The sequence below is a fragment of the Rhinopithecus roxellana genome, chromosome 2 (genome assembly GCF_007565055.1).
Source record: "Rhinopithecus roxellana isolate Shanxi Qingling chromosome 2, ASM756505v1, whole genome shotgun sequence".
Classification (NCBI taxonomy): Eukaryota; Metazoa; Chordata; class Mammalia; order Primates; family Cercopithecidae; genus Rhinopithecus; species Rhinopithecus roxellana.
The window spans coordinates 54401947-54423160 of NC_044550.1; the positions used below are offsets into that span (position 1 = coordinate 54401947).

At 36.0% G+C, this 21214-nt stretch overlaps 1 protein-coding gene across 1 annotated transcript in view; it reads right to left on the minus strand.

Annotated features, from left to right (window-relative positions):
- Positions 1-9470: 9470 nt before the first annotated feature.
- Positions 9471-21214, minus strand: part of BMP3 (bone morphogenetic protein 3) — a 31117-nt gene continuing 19373 nt past the window's right edge. Inside the window, exons 2-3 of the mRNA XM_010354115.2 lie at positions 18219-19129; positions 9471-11149 (exon numbers count right to left, since the gene is read on the minus strand). Coding sequence (XP_010352417.1) covers positions 10958-11149; positions 18219-19129 — 1103 coding nt within the window. The 3' untranslated portion in view covers positions 9471-10957. The remainder of the gene's footprint in view (positions 11150-18218; positions 19130-21214) is intronic.

The following is a 21214-nucleotide window of genomic DNA, read 5'->3' on the forward strand; positions in this document are numbered from 1 at the left end:
TATATCCTGTGAGCTATAGAGACTAAATATTTCCCTTCTAAAACTGAAGCTTTTCCAGACAAGCATTCATCAAACAGAGAAGTAGCTGGAGAGGCTAAAACTGACTGCTTTTGTTCAGTTTATACCCACAACTTCCTATGTTAGCCTTGAAAATGGTGACCTTTCTGACTTAATCATTTTTAAATATTTATTATTTATTTTAATAACAATATACTTATCTCAAAGGAAGGTAGACTGATACGAAATTTGGGGGAAAATTTTACATTTTAGAATACATAAATATATGATGCAATTTAAATCAAATCTCTGTAAAGTAATTGTGATGTTTTTCTACACCATTGTACATGGTTGTAAATGATTTTGATTTGTGAAGTGATTTGCCTGTATAGAAGAATTACTAAACTGAATTATTATCAAACAATTGAAATATTTCAATTGTTTCATCAACTATTTCAATTGAAATTGTTGTTCAATTTCAATTCAATAAAATTTTTTTTTCAATTTTTAGTCATCCATGAGGACACTGAGTCCTTTACTGCTTTTCTGGCCAAGTATCTCCCTATTTGACAGTGTCTCTTATTCAGCTGAGGGACACACAACAGGCAACATTTTTTTTCTGAAGGGTCAAAATCTATCTGCTTCCTATTTATCCCTTAGATTCATGCCATCCGAGAGAACTGTCTGTGGTAATGCAAATGTTTGATATCTAGCTGATCCAATAAAGGTAACCATTAGTCGCACACAGCTATTGAGCACTTAAAATGTGGTTAGTTGGACTGAGAAACCGAATTTAAAAATTTTATTCAATTTTAATTAATTTAAAGTTAAATAGCCACATATGGCGAGTGGCTGTGGTTTAGCAAAGCCTCGGATTCACGCCCTCCCAACTCTTTCATCTACTAAGGGAATTTTTCTGAGTGGTTTAACATTATTTTTGCTAGACCTTTAAACCTTAGGCCCAAATGAAATTCCAGTCTGCCTGTCATTCAAACTACTGAACAATTAGTCTTTCCACTGTCAGCCACTGCTGTTTATGCCAATTAATAGATAAATTACTATTCAGGACCTCTTGTCTCGGAGGATGGTCATGGTAATACTCTTCAAATTCCCAGTGGTTCAAAACAAACACTATTTTTTGAGTAAAAGGTTTTACAGTCCAAATAATTACTTTTCATCAATTACGAAAGTCTAGGATTTGGCTTTGTCATTTTACCATAAATTCAGTAAACAAAAAACTTCAAAAAATACTTGATAGATAAGTAACTTTAATCATTCCATTTTTTAAACTTACTTTAGTTTTACTTTTTATACTAATTCAGATTTGTAGGTCATCATCTACATGTGCCTGACAACCATTCTAGAGGCGACTGAGCCTTCTCTCAAATTCAAATTTTATTCCAGAAAGCTGCAAAAGAAATAATACTAACAAAGTCCAAGATTCTTTAAGATTTTTATGTAAGTAAAATATGACATTTTAATCTAAATCAATATACTCATGTTTAGACGATTTCTTCCTTGTTCTCAAAACTTGAGGTTATTTTCTCACAGGCAGTTCAAAAAAATGTTGTAGAGGAATCTGCCTGCTACAAGACAGAGATCCCATTCACGTAATGATAAATTACAGATCTCAGTTCTGTAACTAGTTAGAGTGAGATAGAATTTAAAGTCAACCCCATTACACTGTGAAAGAAGAAATGGGACTGCTGATGACAATAGAAGCAAATGAACTTTGAAATGCTCTCAGCCTATCCTATCACACCTGAAGCATCTCTTTATCATATGTTGCTATCCCATGGATGTGTTAGAAGGTGGCTTTCAAGTCAAATGAAGTAGAAAGCAGAGCTCCAAGGGGCCAGTTTTGACACATACTCCCTAGCTAGGCAGGTCATCTACCTCTGCATTACAAAATCATCTGAAGATTACTAACAGTTCCAAGCTTCCATGTATTATCACCAGCCTATGGGCGCTGGCTTCCATTCAGCATTTGTCTATGTGACTGTATCACCTGCCAAAATTTTGATATTGTACCATTAATTTTTTTCATTTCTAATAAATGAGATAATTTAGTGAAATCACATATGCTAGGCCCATTTTAAAAAATCCATGTATGTTCATGTGTGTATATGTCAGTGTTTATAGTGATGGAAAATCTCCAGAAAACAGGGCTGAAGTCCTGTAAACACCAAATGTTCTCCTTAAGTGAGTTCATTTTGGGGAATGCTCTTTCACATGATTCTTGCACATAATTTGCTCACCTCTGGACTGCTGCATTCACATCTGGCCTGAGCCCCATGAAGTGGGGGTTGGTTTTCATTGCAGCTTGATGGCAGTTTGCCTATGTGATGAATCTGAAAATGTAGTTGGCTAATATTTTGAACAAAGGGTTGGATCATGACCATATCTCTCTCTCTGCTTCTGTGATGTTCTGGTAGAGCTATGCATCTCTCTCTGTTTCTTTCCTTCTCTCCCTTTCTCCTTCCCCCATCCCCAGTTCCCAGTTGTGAGTAGGTTGGAATGAAGGGAATATGACGAAGAAACACCTGCTACCTGCTGATTTAACTTTTTCTAGGACGTGTGTGTGTATGTGTGTGTGTGGTATATGTGTCAGAGTATGGGGCTGGGATCAAGGGAATAAGGGGAAGAAAACACCTGCTACTCTCTGATTTAACTTTTTCTGGGACTGGATTTTTTATTGCCCTTAAGGCAGTGTTTTCATGAACCAAAAAGAAATGAGGAACAAACTGAAACCAAGTTGCCACCAACTAAAATGATAACATTGAGCTGGGAGGGTAAAAATAATGCTTCTTGGGTATTCTGATCTGGTTAATTATCAACAGAGTGGCCTCCAATTGTCTTGCAAATTAGAGTTCTCTTTCTCTATGGGAGGTATCTCAAATACTCAGACAACTATGGCCTTGGACTTGAAGCAAACCAAAGATGGATTTTCTTTCCACATCCTCTGATGGACCTAGAGAAAATAGGCATAGTACACAAGGCAAGGAAATTCATACCAAAAAAATGAAAATAAAATAAATCCCAACTACCTAAAATGATTACTGTATATAGTGTTTGCTTAAATTTCATAACTTATGTTTATTTTAATTTAAAAAGAGATAAGAGACAGTTCATATCATAAGATATGTTAGGAAAGTCACTTTTACCCCATTTCTCATTTTTCTCTAAAGGGAGCTCAACTTCCACCCGAATGGCTAAGAGAAAACAGTGCTGGGAGACACTTCTGGTTTTTTTCTTCCTCCTCTCCTGGCTTTTCCCCATGGGAGGAGAAGCAATGATCCTACGGATAACAGGGTAAAAGCTGGTGATTTGACCATTGGTTCATAGTTTTAGTAGGGCCATGTTAAGATTTAAAGTTTCAGTCACCTGTGTTGTTGTTCTTTTGGGCTTTTCAAACTTAATGGGATGTAGGGAAGGCCAGAATTTCCTGTTTAGTGGCATTGTGGAGATGAGGGGGAGGCTCTTACTAATATACTACCTCTATTCTCCTTAGGCAGGAACAGGAATTCCTTTGTACTCTCTGGGTGGAAACAGTTTGGAAGTAATATTTTCTGCTCTTGTCCCCATCCTTTCTCTTTAAGGGGAGAAACATATTTGATTGATGATGATAAGAAATGGGAACTGAGAGCACACAGTTCAGCCCCACTTTGACTTTCCCTTTTTCAGAATTTTTTTACTCAAAACACACATTTTTCCATCTTCCAAGAATTTAGCTCACTGAGACCATCTCTGTACCACCCAGGTTGACCTGAAATTGGGCAGGGAAGTTCAACTCAGGGGAAAGTTCTCAGATCCAAACACTAATCAAATATTATCATTATTAAAACTTTTAAAACTTTTTTTTTGCTTTCTTTATGATGCCACAGTCTATTTTCCTCAAATTTCTCAGAACTCCGAGGAAAGATGGGTAAAATTACTCTGGCAGCTTTCTTTAAAAAGAGGTATCTGAGGTGAAGTGCAAAAGAATAGGACAATTGGGGTGAGATTATCACTGCTGGAACCCCAGCCCTGACGTTAGTAGCATGGTTCTGACCTAAGGTTTATCAGTTATTCTCCTGGGTCAGTAAAATGAGGATACTACTCACCACTACTTCTCAGGGTCAAATGAGGACTCAATCACGGAAGTGTATAAACTGCTTTTTGAAAAATCAAAAAGCTAATTTTGAAGAATATTAACTTTGCGCTATGAACATTTATAAGTGTTTCATGTATAATGGCTCAAGTAATTTTCACAGCACTGTAAGGTAGGCTCTGTGTTTTGTTCTTATTTTACACATGAGGACATGGAAACAGAAAGAGGTTTAATAACTTGTCTAAGGTCCCACAGTAAGTGACAGAGTTGAGATTCTAATGTAAATTGACTCTAAGCCTATATCTATAAAATACAATATGCTTAAAAATGAACTTTCATATAGCAGAAAAACACATATATATTATTTTAGTCTATTTTTTACAATTCCTTCGGCTTTGTTTTTTGTTAAGGTATTAGATGACTTAATTATTTGTTAAAATATAGTACAACAAATAATAACATCTACTTTTTACTATTAAAGTAAGAGGAAGAATACTCTAAGTAAAATGTAGGTGTGCAAAGTAGAAGAATCTCACAAACACCATCATATGATAGAGGTAAGATAGAATCAGCAATGTCCTAAGTTGAGGGACAAATGATCTATTCCCCTGGTCCTTTCTTGCGTTCTTTTCTTTCCCTTCCATCACGACTTTTGTTGTTTTTTTCCCAAGATGTGATCAGGAGAAAAATGTTGGTAAGTTGTGATTTAATATGGGTGTTTGACTCATGGATTCTGGTATTCTAGAGCAAAAAGGAATTTTAAGGACCACCTGGAGAAAATTAGGATGTCCAGGAGGTGAAGGAACTTAGGAAAGTGCTCAAGCCCAGAGCTTAGCATTGCCATGGATTCTGATGTTGCTTCAAATGCAATTGAAAAAACAAATATTACCCAAATTAAAATTTAAATATCATATTATGAGAACATCCACTTTTTGTGAACAAAAGAGTATGAAGGGAAGGCTCATGAGTTCTTACGTTTTGTGTGTTGTGGGTGTAAATATATAACTCTGTAACATTGTGCTTTTCCTATGTGAATATATTTTCATTTTACTGGTTGATATTCACTTGTTAATAGTTACATATAGCTAACTTCCACTTCTGAGACTGCAGACAATGTAGGGATTAATGCTTTATATCATCAAGCACATCTCTACCCATTAAAATAGAGTTTTGTACAATGTGAATAATCCTTGGTAATACTAAGTGGATGTGTACTTAACGTTCTTATTCTCAACCTTAATGCCCACCATATCTTCTAATAGCTACAAAGACCAATTCTAAGTGGTTTTTCAAGACAGTCCTCTGGCATGACAACTGGGGAAACTCTTTTGTAAGTATTCATTAGTCACAAAACTGGCTACCCTGAAAGTATGATTCCATCAATATTCCTCAGAGGCATACATCACTCTGGTAGTAACTAATAGAACCAGAATTCAAACTCAAGATGGTATAATCTCAAGGAAGATGCTCTCTCCATAATGTTATAAAGGATTCTAATACCAGTTTTTCCAGTAGCTAGTCTTATGGAACTGGGATACTTAGTCCAGTATATCATAGTCAATACTGTTTTGGTTGCAAGTTACAGATATTGGCTTAAACCAGCATAAGTACAAGTGGGTAATTTGTTGAGTTTTCAGGGATGGCCTATGCAATCCAAGGACAGAAAGTTCAATTTATGAGAAAAAGGTACAGGAACTAAAATATCATCAGGAAACAGAGCAGCCACTCTTTTTACTCTGCAAGGCCCAATGCTCTCTCTATCCATGGCCAATTTATTCTTCTCTCTCCACGACTAGTTTTTACAACTTTTCCACATGCCTGCTAAAAACCAGTGGCAGCCTCCGTTGCCAGTCATGCTGCTAACTAACCCCTCAGCTTTACCAGCATTGGTCCAATTTCTGACTGATGTCCACTTTTGTCATATGTCAAGGAACCCATTCTTGTTGGTGGGGGCCAGTTCCAAAGGGAGGCATGATGGGTAGACATCCAAACTTACAGTATAGCTTGTCTACAATTCCTCACTGGAAAATGGGAAGACTAGATTAGATAACAGTAAAAATAATAACAATTGACATTTACTAAATCTTTATTCTGTTTTAGACACTTGGCTAAGTCATTTATATGTATTATCTCATTAAACCTTGTAACAACCCTATGAAGCAGAAAGTTTATTGTCCCATTTTATAAGTGAGATAAATGAAGCACTGAGAAGTTAAGGAACTTGTTCAAGATGATCTTTAAAATTTCCTTGTAGTTCCAAAATGCAAACATCACACACAGGGTTACAAAGATGGATAAAAATAATAAAAATAATATAAAAGCATATTATTTTTCTTAATTTCAGGTCTTTTTTTTTTTCCTTAAAAAACTATGGTCTAAACAAAAATGGCTAGAATATATCTCAATGATAAGATTAATTAAATTTAGATAGTTATCATTCTAAAAGAATGGAACATGATAAGAATGATAGATGAAATAAAGTTATTGTCAAAATAGTGAGTCAGATATCCAGAAAGAAAAAAAAATCTCCAACTATTAAATGTGGAGTTTTTGGTTAAAAAGGAAAAGAAAATATGAAACAAATTAAGTTGAGTTTCTCAAGCTTGAAAGATATGTTTTTCGTGATGGGTATTTTTCAATATTGTTTTACAATGTTAATCATGTTCTGTTAAGAGGAAGTTACGATGCTCCATTTAGAATACCATTTGAAAATATTCAACTCTATGCTTAAATTAAGCCTTATTACCTCTTTTCAAATGCAGCACACTTGAAAATGTCTGGAAATATATAGTCTTTCCCAGTAAGTAAAAATGAATGGTCAATGAAGCAATTTTTATTTCCATACTGTATAATGAATAGCTTTCATTACTGAAAGAAAATGATACAAATTCAACAAAGCTTATACATTGGTAGTGAAGTATCCTTCACAGGTTCACTGCAATATACCCTCTAAGTGGATTTGACTAAAGAACCAAACTACATTTTGCATCTAAAAACTGTAGTAAAAAGGAATTTTTCTTGCTAAAATTATTACCATAATTAAGGATGAAAATTATTATCATTACAGGAAGGCAATAGTCATTAAATAAATTAAAATCATATTTGAACTTTTTCCATATACATATATAATATATATTTAAAATTGCCATTGACTGTACAAGTATTAAACATTTACAGCAACTGTGGAAAGCTGAAGGGAAGGACTGGTTTTTAGAAAACAAGGATCATTTTATCACTTATAAACTACATTAAAATACAACTCAGGGGAAAAAAGAGCTATACAGAAAAGTCCAGCTTACCCAAGATTTCTTATTTAATCTGTTCTTTATAGTCTTACATATCAGGTGTGCATAACTATTTTCTAACCCAACTTTGATTCAATAAGCAGTCAATGCCCAGACATTAGTTACTTGTTAGCATAGAGAAAAGTGAAAGCAGAAAGGCCAAACTGAAAGACTAAACTGAATGAATTATACAAACATTTTTAATAAATCAGACTCTTAGCAGTATTACTCACATTTGATTGCCTATGAAAATATTAAATGGACAACAAGTGTTTTATTCAGAAATATTAAGGTAAAAAATCTTAACATATAAATGTTCATCAGTTAATATATAGCAAAAGGAATGTAAAAATTTATCTGGAATGTTGTAGTCCTGAGATCTGAGGAATCCAATCTTCCAGTTTAAGTTCTACAACTCCAAATCCTGTGAATTGTGTATTATTTACACAGGTTACAACAAATTATTTTAAAAATATTCTGTTGACACTGGCAGTCCCTTAATTTGAATTCAAGAGAACAATTATTGAAAAAAAAAGAATTCTTTTTATCAAATAAAAAAAATAGCCGGGCATGGTAGCAGGCACCTGTAACCCCAGCTACTTGGGAGGCTGAGGCAGGAGAACTGCTTGAACCTGGGAGGCAGAGGTTGCAATGGGCGGAGATTGCGCCACTGCGCTCCAGCCTGGGTGACAAGAGCGAAACTCCATTAAAAAAAAAAAAAAGAATTTTTTTTTCAGTAACTGACTCTGTGTGTGTGTGTGTGTGTGTGTGTGTGTGTGTGTGTGTGTGTGCATGCTGCATCTGGAAATAGGGGTAGAGAGATTACTTGTAGGGGAAGAGAGAGAGAGAGAGTATTATGCATGATTTAGCAAATGGCATTTATAATTGTAGCTTCTCTTCTCATGAGTGCCAATTTAATAATTTAATATCAGATTTCTAAAACTTCTATGTAGGAATTATACAGAAACTAGTACCTTACACATTGTAAAACAGACACGTACTCAATTTTCTAACTATTATTAGTAAATCTGTATTAATTAAAATAGTAATACATTTACTTCAATCTCTACTACTGAAAGATAATCTTGCTTTATTCTTTGGGAATAAAACTCTTCCAATTTATGCCATAATACATCCTCAATTCAGTAGTAAAATGATAGTTACAAAGCACCCAGAAAAACTACTGGTTAAAACCTATTTTCATTGCTAAGAGATTACCCAAGTTCTTTCATTGTGTTGTAATTTTATATCAATTGCTACTTAAAATATAATCTTAATTAGTTGGTACCTGTAAATTTTGTTATGTAGTGGGTTTTTGGCCATTGTGGGGTGCAATATGTAATAAGTAGGCATTGATTCAAATTAAGAAAGTAATAAGTAGGCATTGATTCAAAATAACAAACAGGCATTTGGTTATAAGAAGGCTAAGAAGTGATACTGGGAATTGCCAGAAGTTTTGGTTGTTACATCTCTAGAAAAAAACCTAAATTTAGAATTTCACCAAATCTACCAATGAAAATGTTTTCTTTATTGAAAAACAGTATGATCAGGATGGTGGCCACACTCTGGCCCACTTCTGTCATATACTTTTATTTTCAAACGTTTGAGAACAAGTATTAAAAAGTAATTTTATCCTCCATCTCACTTTGAGTCTTTAATGTCATGCTACTGTAAGAAAAAATGAAGTAGAAGAAAGCATGGTAACTTAGGCACCAAAACTTCACTCATTTTTTTTTAGAACTGGTGTGTCTCACTCACAGAATTAACATACACCTACACCAACATTTGTGTACCCCAAGGTGTCAAAGAGCTTTTTTTCATGAGTTCTTTTAATGGGTTTTCAACAAAATACCACTTAAACCAAAGCAAATGCCGTACTGATTTACTAACAGTGAAGTATAGGATGTTCTTGCATTTAGTTTATTAAAAGAGGGACTTAAACAGTGTTTTTATATCTATCACTATCATTTCCTTCAAGGAAGACGGGTATGAAATAGCTGGAATTATAAACTTAACCCTTCCAGCTCATGACCAGCCTCTTCATTTTACCAGTGAGGACACTAAAGACACACAGGTAACACAGTGTCTTTCACAAAATAGATGCTCAAAACATATTTATTAAATGACTGAACCATCATAATTAGCTACAGGCAGAGACAGAACAAACTCCATGTCTTCTGATACTGCACAGCCTCCAAAATGGCTGAGATATATCTAACTATCAGAGAAGACTGAATTAAAATGAGGATTAACCACAGATTACCACCAACAATGATCTATGGCCTGAATATATTTCCATCACACAAATAAATACAGTGAGAAGAAGGATTTTGAAATAATTTTTAAGAGTAAAGGTATAAGAGGACACATATATGTATGTGACACATAGAAATGGAAAACAAAGTCAAACAAGTGTCTATATTTGATTCCCATACCTGGTGAATAATGTTTAGCAAGCTTTGCTAAATTGTAGATTTCATGACTGAGCCAAAAGCCCTGATCTATGTGAAAAAGTGCCTGACTTAGAAGTGACTGAAGAATGATATGCAATATTTGGTTATGGTTAAATTGATCATTTAAGAAAATCTTCAATATTCCATCAGTTTTTGGGCCTCAACATCTATCAATAACTTCATAGTAAGTAAAGGCGTATCAGGAGAATTAAAAAGTGAATGGCTTTAGAAAGGATTTTTAAATACAATTTAGAATAAATAAAAGCATTTGTGAAAAAGAAGTACAAAAGAGGAATTCTACTTGTGTTTTCAAAAACTGGGTTGCTGATTCCCTTTTCTGGTAGGAAATGAAATGAAAACAACTGTATTTGCAATTAAATAGCTGGGTCAAGTGGTAACTCTCTGTATATGCTCTTGAATTATTCTATCATTTTTGGCAAAGTTCTCATAACCGAATGGTGTTTGCCAAAATATAAAATTAAAAAAATAAAGAATACTGTGTAAACTAAATTATAAAACCATATTAAGCAAACCATCCTACAGAGGGCACAGGCACCCGGTACATGTACGCACATACATAGATACTAACGCTCAGCACAACTTTCCATTACACTTCCACAATGACTTGTGGAGGAAAAAAAAGGGTAAACAAGAGTCTCAACAACGTAAGAAAAACATCAGAGTTGATTATTCAGCACTTTCTCAGGAATCTAAGGCAATAAGCCTAATTCGAAACATGAAATTGTTCTCTATTTCCCATTAGTCATTAAATGAGACAAATGACAAGCTATCGCTGCTTCTTCATTCTGTTTTCAAAGAACATTACAAAAATAAACCAGTGTGTTCTCTAACAGTTCTAAAAACAGTTTGATAAGTTGTTGTGTTTGATTACAAAAAGAGAAATAGATGTCCATATTTACTAAAATCTCGCTTTAAGTTACATTCAGAAACAAATACAGTCCTTTTCCTTGGTGGAAATCTTCAATCTATTTGCTCATTCCCCTCTGACTATAGAAATAATCTTTTGAAACAAAATGCATTGGCAGTGCAAAAAAAAAAAAAAAAAAAAAAGAGGAAGTCCATAAAAATAAACTAATAATTGAATTAAGCATTCAAATGAGTTCTTTGCCAGGTTATCTGCAAGCGCAAGACTCTACTGTCATGTTAGGATATACTTTAAGCACTACATTCTTATTTTCATCAAAGAATAAAATACTGAGCGAGGACATCTTTTCTGGTACACAGCAAGGCTCAGGAATCCCAGGAACGACCCCCACAGCTCTCACTATACTCTGGATGGTAGCATGATTTGATGGCTTCAAAGACTAGAAAAAGAAATGAAAGAAGAACACATATGTTAGGTGGAACTGCCTTTCCACTCCTCAGTCCTCATTACACAAAATGCTTATCTAAAGAATTTGTTTCAACAATTTAATAAAAGCTCTGGCATAATTACACATTAAGCCCAATCTCCTGTCCCACCACTATCAAAATGGTTATTATTTATTAAGTGCCTGCTGCATTCCAGGCATGTTATATGTAGTATCTCTAATTCTTACAAACAAAGCTAACATTTCTTACATCTTACAAAGGCTCAAAAAGCTTAAACGACATATCTAAGGTCAAATAACTTGTAAATGGTAGAGGATTTAAACCCAGTTAACTCAGCGAGAATCATTTAATTACAAACAACTTGTCACCAAACATGGAATTAATACATTCTACGATGTTTTCAATAACAAGATTGCAACAAAAAATGATTTGTTGTTGACCTTATATTAATCAAAATCCTAACAAGCACTCTATTTAACAGAGATACATTATTGCCACTGCTATAGTGATATTTAGGGACTGTTGTTAAAATAAAACCAAGCATGTGAGAGGTGTATTGATTTATCTAGTTTATTTAAGAGTTGCCAAGATGGATTGGATGGTGACTATTCCACTATGTAATTATTTAGCTCTCCTTAGAAGCACAAACTGGGGGTAAGAAGACCACACCATTGGCCACTGGGGGTCACTGTTGCTCCACTGGTTTAGAATTAAGCATGGTGGAGTTGTGTTCCAGGAGTGGGCCATGTCCTCTGGGAATTCCCTCTGGTAATTATGAGGGCCTAAAGTTATCCCATGGATACCAGAATTTTCACCAAAGAAGCCTGAGTAAGAATCTTTTCCTTGAGAAAATGTCAAATGGGACCACTAAATCCATGTGAAGCATGTGGTTTCATTTAGAGAACCCCATACAGCTCTGCTCTAGCTAAAAGTACTAAAGAACAGTTATTTTTGCAAGTCCAGAATGTTAGGTATTGCCGGAGTGATAAGAAGAACTTTCTAAGAGATGCCCCACAGTGCGACACCTGTTTTTCGCGATGCCTCTTTTAGGCAGGTGAAAGTAGTTTTGTTTTAAACACATTGAGAAACATAAATTTGGTAACTTGCCAGAGACCAATTCAGGAGTAGGATTTCGACCAAAACTTTTGCTTTTTAATTTCAGGACTTTGAGCCATGTTTCTCATGGCTCAGAGGAACCCCTGCCCCAATGAATTGGTATTTTAATTTCAAACTCCTAAAACTCCCAGCATGGGAAACTGGAACAAGTTAAAACTTTAAGGGTATATACAAACCAAGAGAGAAGCAAATAATATAGAAAGCAGGCATACTCTAAAATAAAAAAATAAAAAATAAAAAATAAAAATAAAAAAGTATTCTTTTTGGCAGAGAAAGGTTAAATCTCATCTGATCTTTTAATATCAATGAAATAAAATCCATACATCAGACTTCAACTTTATTGTGATTAGGCATAAATAACTAAATAATTAGACTTAATGATGGGCAACTGTTCTTACTTTTTTTTAACTAAAGATTTTCAGTATTATGTTAAAAAGACTGGTTAACTTTGAATTAATTAGCTTTAATTCATTGTAAAGGAAGTTATTCCTCCCTTAAGGAAAAGAAGTCCGCGCTGTTTTATTTTGCACATTGTATGCCCTGCATCACCAATAATATCTGTGTAACTTACATAAACTGCAATCAGTATTGTACAACAAATGTCAGTAGCCATTGCTTGTTATTGCTATTGGTAATTTCTAAAGAAAGCTTTTGTAGTCATCCACTTTTCTCTACTGATTTAAAGTTATTTTTATGACTCAGTCATCTAAACAGCTTGTCATAAAGCGAAAATAATTTTTAAACCGGATTTTTCAAAATTATTCTGCTATTTTAATGTTTAATGACTCCTATAATATTTGAATTTTATACAAAGTGGATCAACTTAATTAGATGAGACCTTGGGTGCTAAATTCTGCTGTGCATTGCTGTTCCTGAGAGCCTAGTATAATCTAGGCATGGAATAAATGCTTGTTAAATGGATGAAATACTTAAAAGAAACAGCATACCCTCCATTTTATCCATTTCTGTGGAAATAATTCCTATCAACAAAAATACAAGTTTCTGTGCAAATGACCTGGTGTAGATATGGAAAATATTCATGGGTGTTTCCTAGGAAAATTCCTGTCTTTTTTTTTTTTTTTTTTTTTTTAAAGCTTCAACTAACAAACGATAGATTCAGAAACTATGAGTATATGAGTAGTCTCTAGTGGGCCCACTGGAATTTGGACAGAAGCCCCTGATTCTGCATTGGTGTATCTTATCAGGAACTTCTCAGATTACTAGGGAGTTTCCCCTGCTTTTTTTTCTCACTATGAAATCCTCTGATCAACCTGCCGTTACCAGAAATAATTACGTCGTGCACAAAAGATCCATGTGGTAATTTGCTTGTGTAAAGCATATTGCCAGCCTGGAATTTCTGTTTGTTTCTGAGTTCAGGTCATGTTTCTCATGACCCTTTACCAAACAAGTCAAAAAATTAAGAAATATATCAATTACTAATGCATATCTGTGCTATTTCCCTTACCATCTCTTTCTAATGAGGGTGAAGCACGACTTCAATAGCAGTTAGGTAATTTTTTGCTTAAGTAACTCAGCACATCAAGATTTAATGTTTTTGGAGTTCATTTTTATGACCACAGATTATAATTGGAAGATTCAGGAAATTAATTGAGGTTGTATCATTTTGAACTCATTACATGTGAATTTCTTCTTTGTAGGGAATACTCGGTTCAAAGTGTTTAGATTCTTTGCTGCCTAATTCTATGTGTTTGCTATTTCTAGCTTTTACACAATTCCTTGAAAACAAAAAAAGCAAAACCAATTTCTCTTGGATCTTTGTCATTGACAACAGCTCAATCACTTTCATTTGAAATTTCTGTTTTCCATCTCTTCTAAGGTGATGAGGAGAGGCAAGGGTACAGAACTTGGCGCTAACTGTATTGGGTATGTTTCATCTCATGGCAGAATTCCAAGAATCTCCCTCTGGGGGAACAGATCGGCTGTAAGGGCTAGAAATCAGAAAAATCCAAACTGCTGTGTCTGTGAATGAAATCTACAATGGTCAGGCCTGCACCTGCCAAGCTGTGTATGATGTCCTCGAGTTGAATTTGATTACAAGTGCATTAGCAGGGGAGAGCATGTCATCAGCTAAGAGCCTTCATTCCTGACCTGGGCCATGGAGTTTTACTCCACAGTTCTTCCAGTCCAGCCCACATGGGTGTGATAGCCCAGAAACTATCTAATTGGAATCAGTGAAAGGGCAAAGCCTGGAATTTGGGAAAGGCAGAAAGAACACAGCTGTTCTGAATTAAAGAACAGGTTGTCAATTTTTGCAGACAAAAAGCCCCACCATATAGAACAGTCTTTGGCTCAGGAGGCCAAAAGAAAGGAGGGCCAACAAAACAGTCTAGCCTGGAGGAACTTCCTCTGGGGCAAAAACTATATCTAAAGTCTGAAATGTCTTTGGCACCTCAGTTATTCCACATACTTTGTACTGATCTGACTAGTGGCCTTGATTCTCCTCTGTTGTTTAGACTATATTTTTATTTACCAAGTTCACTCTAGTTGCAGTATTGGACACTGTGCTGATAACAGGGATGCTTATTAATTACCCCTAATGCAGCAGCTTCATTTGGCTTCATGTTTCCCATCTTTTTGGTCACTTTACCACTTGAAAGACACAAATCTGGAGGGCTTAAAGGGAACCACTAGAAAGCTTTAAAAGTTAAACAGATCCACACAAGGTGATGAGAGATTGAGAACTCTATGTAACAGCCAAACTTCCACTCTCAACTTGGCAAAAGGAAATCTGAAGCTCAGAGAGAAAGCTCCACACTTATCCCTGTTATGTCTCCCTGGAGTTCTGATGCCATTCCAAGTTTTGACAAATATTATGATGAGCTCAGTTGCTGCAACTGATGCTCTCCTGATTCTCTTACTCTCCAAAGAAACCTCCCTGGAAGAGCTCACGGGCGGTTGAACCTACAGGGAGAAACTATTTTCAGCTTTGTGATGTTTGAAAAGGGACTAGAAACATTGAGAAAACATTTTCCTGCCTTACAACTTTTATTCTCTTGATCTCTTTTCCTATGTAGTCTTTCTTTAGAGTCCTACATTTGCCTTTCTTTCTCCTCAGTCTCAGAAATGGCCGTGAATAATAACATCAATAACAGGTATTTATTGAGAACTTACTATGTGCAAGGTGCTCTACTGTCTCATTTTTCCACTATTTTTGCTATATAGAAACTATTGCCGGGCGCGGTGGCTCAAGCCTGTAATCCCAGCACTTTGGGAGGCCGAGACGGGCGGATCACGAAGTCAGGAGATCGAGACCATCCTGGCTAACACGGTGAAACCCCGTCTCTACTAAAAAAAAATACAAAAAATTAGCCGGACGAGGTGGCGGGCGCCTGTAGTCCCAGCAACTCGGGAGGCTGAGGCAGGAGAATGGCGTAAACCCGGGAGGCGGAGCTTGCAGTGAGCTGAGATCCGGCCACAGCACTCCAGCCTGGGCGGCAGAGCGAGACTCAGTCTCAAAAAAACAAACAAAACAAACAAACAAAAAAAAACTATTATTTTTATTATTTACTATTTGACCCATTTCAGACTGTAAAAATAACTTGTAGAGAGTCTGAGTAACTTCTCCAAAGAGTTATAGCAGGTAAGTGGTAGAATCAAGATTCAAGCTAAAAGGATTTGACTCTCATTTTTGCTACTCAAAGTGCAATTCGTGGATCAGCAGCATCTGCATCACCTAGGAACTTGTTAGATATGCAGAATCTTAGGCTCTACTCCTATACCCAGTGGAGCAGAACCTACATATTAACTAAATCCAGGGCAATTTGCCAGGACATTAAGCTTTAAGACGCCCTGCTATGACCAAGCATGTACATTTAATTATTCTCCTGCACTAACATACTTCTCTCCTTAAATTTATTTCTGCTATTTTTATCTTATTCCTCATCAGTTCTTAAATTATTATTCTTTATCACTGAGAACCACGATGGAGCTCTTCTGAAGTAACAGCAGGTTTCTGAACAGTAAAAGCAGGTAGAACCAACAAATGAGAGGGACAAATTGGAAGTAATTGTGGTGGGGTGGATACCAAATCAATTCTCCAGAGCTAGGGGTTCAAAAGCAAACCAACAGAGTATCTCTTCATTATCATGGCTTCCTGAGTCCTGAAAATTGTAGTCAGGAGAAAAGGGAAAAACTCCTTCCCCAGGCTACCCAGAAGATATTACTCTTTATAAGTGAGAGGGATTATTTGGAAAACTTCATTACCCAACTAAAGTTAGTCATCCTGGGTTTAAAGACAGATTTTAAAACCATTCTTGCCTCTCAATGCCGCAAGGCAAGCCACACTGTAACATAAAGGCTCATCACTGCTTGTTACATTTGTCATCTTTGTTGTGTGTGTGTTTTTAAATATTATCTCAGTTGGACAAGTTTTGTTTGATCAGCAAAATATCCTTTATGAATATTTAGACAAAATATGGCTCTTCATATAATTGCATGTGTACAGAATTCATACTTTGTGTTTGGGTTTATGAAACATAAAGTGATCAAAAATCCTTGGGAAAGAAAGGGTCTTAGAAAATACATAACAAGAAAACAAAATTTCAATCAAGTTTATGGCCCTGAAAAGGCTAACCCAGCCTTGTGCTGTCAGCCCTTTGCTTTTGTTTTTTTTTTCTCTTCAGAGTCAGGGTCTCATTGTCTCACTCTGTCACCCAGGCTGGAGCGCAGTAGTGCAATCAGAGCTTACTCCAACTCTTGGACTCAAGTGATCCTCCTGCCTCAGCCTCCAGAGTATCTGGAACTACAGGGCATGCCACTGTGCCAGACTAAAGCCCTTTGGATTAATGTGTTTGTTATGCTTGGCATCCCAATGATGAGCATGGGATCCTAATAGAACATGAAAATGCTATCTTAGAGATGCATAAGCAGAAGTTGGTCATTTGTTGAGACAAAGGATGTTTTTCTTCATTATCATACAATAGCAAAAATTGACTCATTTCAAATTTAAAAAAAAAAACTGTATTCTTCCTTTAAATTCTGTTCCTTCAGCTCCTTTTTTTTTTTTTTTTTTTTTTTTTTTTTTAGTATAACAGAATATAAACTGCTACAAGCTGAGAATGGAAGTGCACCAATAAGCTTAACTGAAGGCTATTGAGTGCCACTATATTTTACTATAGAGGGTACTACTTAAACTTTAAATTCAAAGAGAACAGTCACTTGAACTTGCTGTGCAAGTTGGAGGTGAGGGTTGGAGAGAGTTCTGCAAATATATTTGTCAGGAGACTGAGAACTGATATGATAAAGTACAGATCTTATGGATTTTCGAAGAGACACAGGTAAGCTCTGACAGGTTGAAATTAGTCTTGACAAAAGTTTACAGAGTCATCATATCCTATTTTGCTTTCCTTTTCTGATGTTTAGCAGTAAAGCAAATGAAATAAGCATGTGGTGGATTTCATGAGGCCAATTTACCCGAGTCAGTCCTGATCCTGACCTCTGTGGGGACAACTTAGCTCACAAGAGGGTATTTATTAAAACATGTTCTACCTTAGTGCATCAATTCCATCAGCTCTTCTCTGTGCTCCCATGATATGCACTTATTCCTTGAATACTATTCCAAGATCAGCCTTCTACCATTTGTGGCTTTCTTACATGAACAGGTGCAGGTTCACATGTAACCATGTGGCTGAATATGCACTATGTTGAAAAGCAACGCAGAAAGTATGTTTTACACATACTTTTTTTCTCATATCCTTCTTCATACCAATATTGACTTCATATTACTTTAACAACTATTAAAGAAAAACCAAGAATAACCATATCACCTATTATACTTTAGAATGTAGTAAATAAGGGTCCCGATGGATTTTGCAAATGGAAACACAAACACTTACACAAGCCCCCTATATGCACACTCAACTTAATCAATGTGCCTTTCTACCAATGGAAATAGGAAGTAAGTACAGGACAGAGAACAATGACTACCTTTGGCATGGGGAACTGGCATGCTCCAGAGCAATAATAGGCATCAAAGGACTTGGGGGAGATAATCCATTCACTCCAGCCAATATCTGCAAAGTCTACTTTAAGGTATCTCCTGGCGCAATTCCGAGGTTCAATCCATTGCTTTCTCCTTGCCTTTTTCAGGGTCTGCTCATCAAACTGGAGTGTCTGGCTCTTCTGGTGAGGTCCCTTTCTCTGTTTCTTTTTATTCTTACTCTTTTCAGGGGGCTGAGTCTGAAGGGTCTTGTAAGGCTTTCTCTCCTCCCACACCTCATCCTTTTTATACTGGTATTCTGCCCCAGGAAGCTCGTTGTTCTGCAGAGGCAGCAAGACCCCAGTAGAGCGCTTCTTCCTCTGTTCAATGGAAAGGGCAGCTCTGATGTGGCTATCCCATTTGGGAACAGTTCCAGTGGGAAAATTCTGGTGTCCCTGTAAGCTTGATACCACACTTTCTGGCTCAGAAATGGCAGCATCATTGGCATATATCAAGATATAAGGCTCCGGAAAAGGTAACATCCTCTTTGGCAGCTGGTGTCCCTTGGAGGTAATGTTAAATCCTATGAGGAACTCCTCATTTTCTTTGGCCTTCCTCAAGAATTGAGTGATATCTTTAGACAGCCAGGACATGATATCTCGATGAGATTTGGCCATATCCACTGACAGATGGCCAAGGAGTTGACTTTGGTTTCTGTTGAATTTGAGGATCCATGCAGAAAGATCAATCTGAATTTGTTTCCTTGGAGCATGATGGGAGCATCCTCCAGACACTGGACAACTCAGGCTGACGTTTCCTAGCTCTCCAATATAGAAATATAGTGTGGCAGACAAAATGTTTTCAGACTTGGTTAGCGATGTCAGATTGAAGATATACAGTCCTTTTCTTTCAAGAGTTTCTAGGAAGGAAAAAGAAAGAGAGTAAACAGGAGTAAACACGACCATTACTTTATTATATGACAATTAATTCAAAATGAATCAGAAACCTAAATATAAGAACTAAACCCATGAAATTGTTGGAAAGAAACCTAGGGGTAAATCTTCATGACTCTGAATTTGGCAATGGTTTCTTAGATATGACACCAAAAGTGTAAGCAATAAAAGAAAAAGTAGATACATCAATAAAATAGGTACATTTATAAAATAAACTGGACTTCATTAACATTAAAAACTTTTGTGTATCAAAAGACATTATCAGGAAAGTGAAACGACAACCTCCATAATAAGAGAATATAATTGCAAATCACACATTTGATAAATCTAGTATCCAGAACATGTAAATAACAGTTACAACTCAACAACAAACAGACCTAGAAATCAAATAAAAATGGGAAAATGCCTTGAATAGACATTTCTTCAAAGAAGATATACAAATGGCCAAGAAGCACAAGAAAAGATACTCAACATCATTAGTCATCAGGGAAACACAATCAAAATCACAGTGAAGTACTACTTGACACGCACTAGGATGACTATAACAAATAAACAAAAAAAACCCAGAAGGTTACTGAAAAGGTGGAGAAATTGGAACACTCTCAAATTGCTGATAGGAATGCAAAATGGTTCACCGGCTATGGAATATTCTTTGGCAGTTCCTCAAAAAGTTAAACATAGAATTATTATGATTGCACAGTTACTGTCCTATGTATACACCCCAAAGAATTGAAACAAGCACTCAAATAGCTACACGGTTATAGCAGCACTAGTCACAATAGCCAAAAGTTAGAACAGCTCAAATGACTACCAATGGATGAATGGATAAAGAAATTGTGGTATATCCATACAATCAAATATTATTCTGCCATGAAAAAGAATGAAGTACTGACACATGCTACAATGTGGATGAACCTTGAAAAAATTATGCTAAATGAAAGCAAGACATGGAAGATCACATATTGTTTGATTCTATTTATATGGAATATCCAGAATAGTAAAATCCATAGAGACAGAATCAGATTGGTGTTTTCCAGAAGCTAAAGGGAAGGGCTAATGAGAAGAAACTCCTTAATGGTTACAGGGTTTTACTTTAAAATTGTGGAAATATTTTGGAACTATATAGACTTGGTGATAGCACAACATTGTGAGGGTATTAACTCTCATTATATTGTTTACTTAAAATTAGTTAAATTTATACTATGTGAATTTCACCTCAATTAAAACAAAACAAAACAATTATGTAGTCTCTTGTTTTTGAGAGTTCCTGGAAGTGGAATAAAAAGAGTAATAAACAGGAATAATTTTAAAAGACAGAAAAAGGTTAGCAAGAATCAGCCATTTTAATTAATTTGCTCTTTCCTTTACTGAAGCACCATAAACGTGTGAAAATTTTAACACAGAAGTAAACTTAAAGGGGCGAAAGCTCAGAGTTATGGAAGACTACCAAGACTTCTTCCTACAAATTTGGCAAAGTATTGTAATAGCTTTTTATCTGAGGCATGTATAGCCTACGGGCTACAAACACAGGGTTTGGAATTACACTCACCTTGATTTGAGTACTCTCTCAGCCACTTATTAACTTCACAACATTACACAAGCTAATGTTCTCATTCGCAAAATGAGACAATATCTACCTACCATGTCATGAGAATTAAATGAGACATGTATAAAGCAGTTCATAAAGTGTCTGTGAAGTGTTTCTTTTTTTTTTTTTTTTTTTTTGAGACGGAGTCTCGCTCTGTCGCCCAGGCTGGAGCGCAGTGGCCGGATCTCAGCTCACTGCAAGCTCCGCCTCCCGGGTTTACGCCATTCTCCTGCCTCAGCCTCCCGAGTAGCTGGGACTACAGGCGCCCGCCACCTCGCCCGGCTGGTTTTTGTATTTTTTAGTAGAGACGGGGTTTCACCGTGTTCGCCAGGATGGTCTTGATCTCCTGACGTCGTGATCCGCCCGTCTCGGCCTCCCAAAGTGCTGGGATTACAGGCTTGAGCCACCGCACCCGGCCTGAAGTGTTTCTTAAATATCAGTTATTATTGTTATTAGTTCTGGT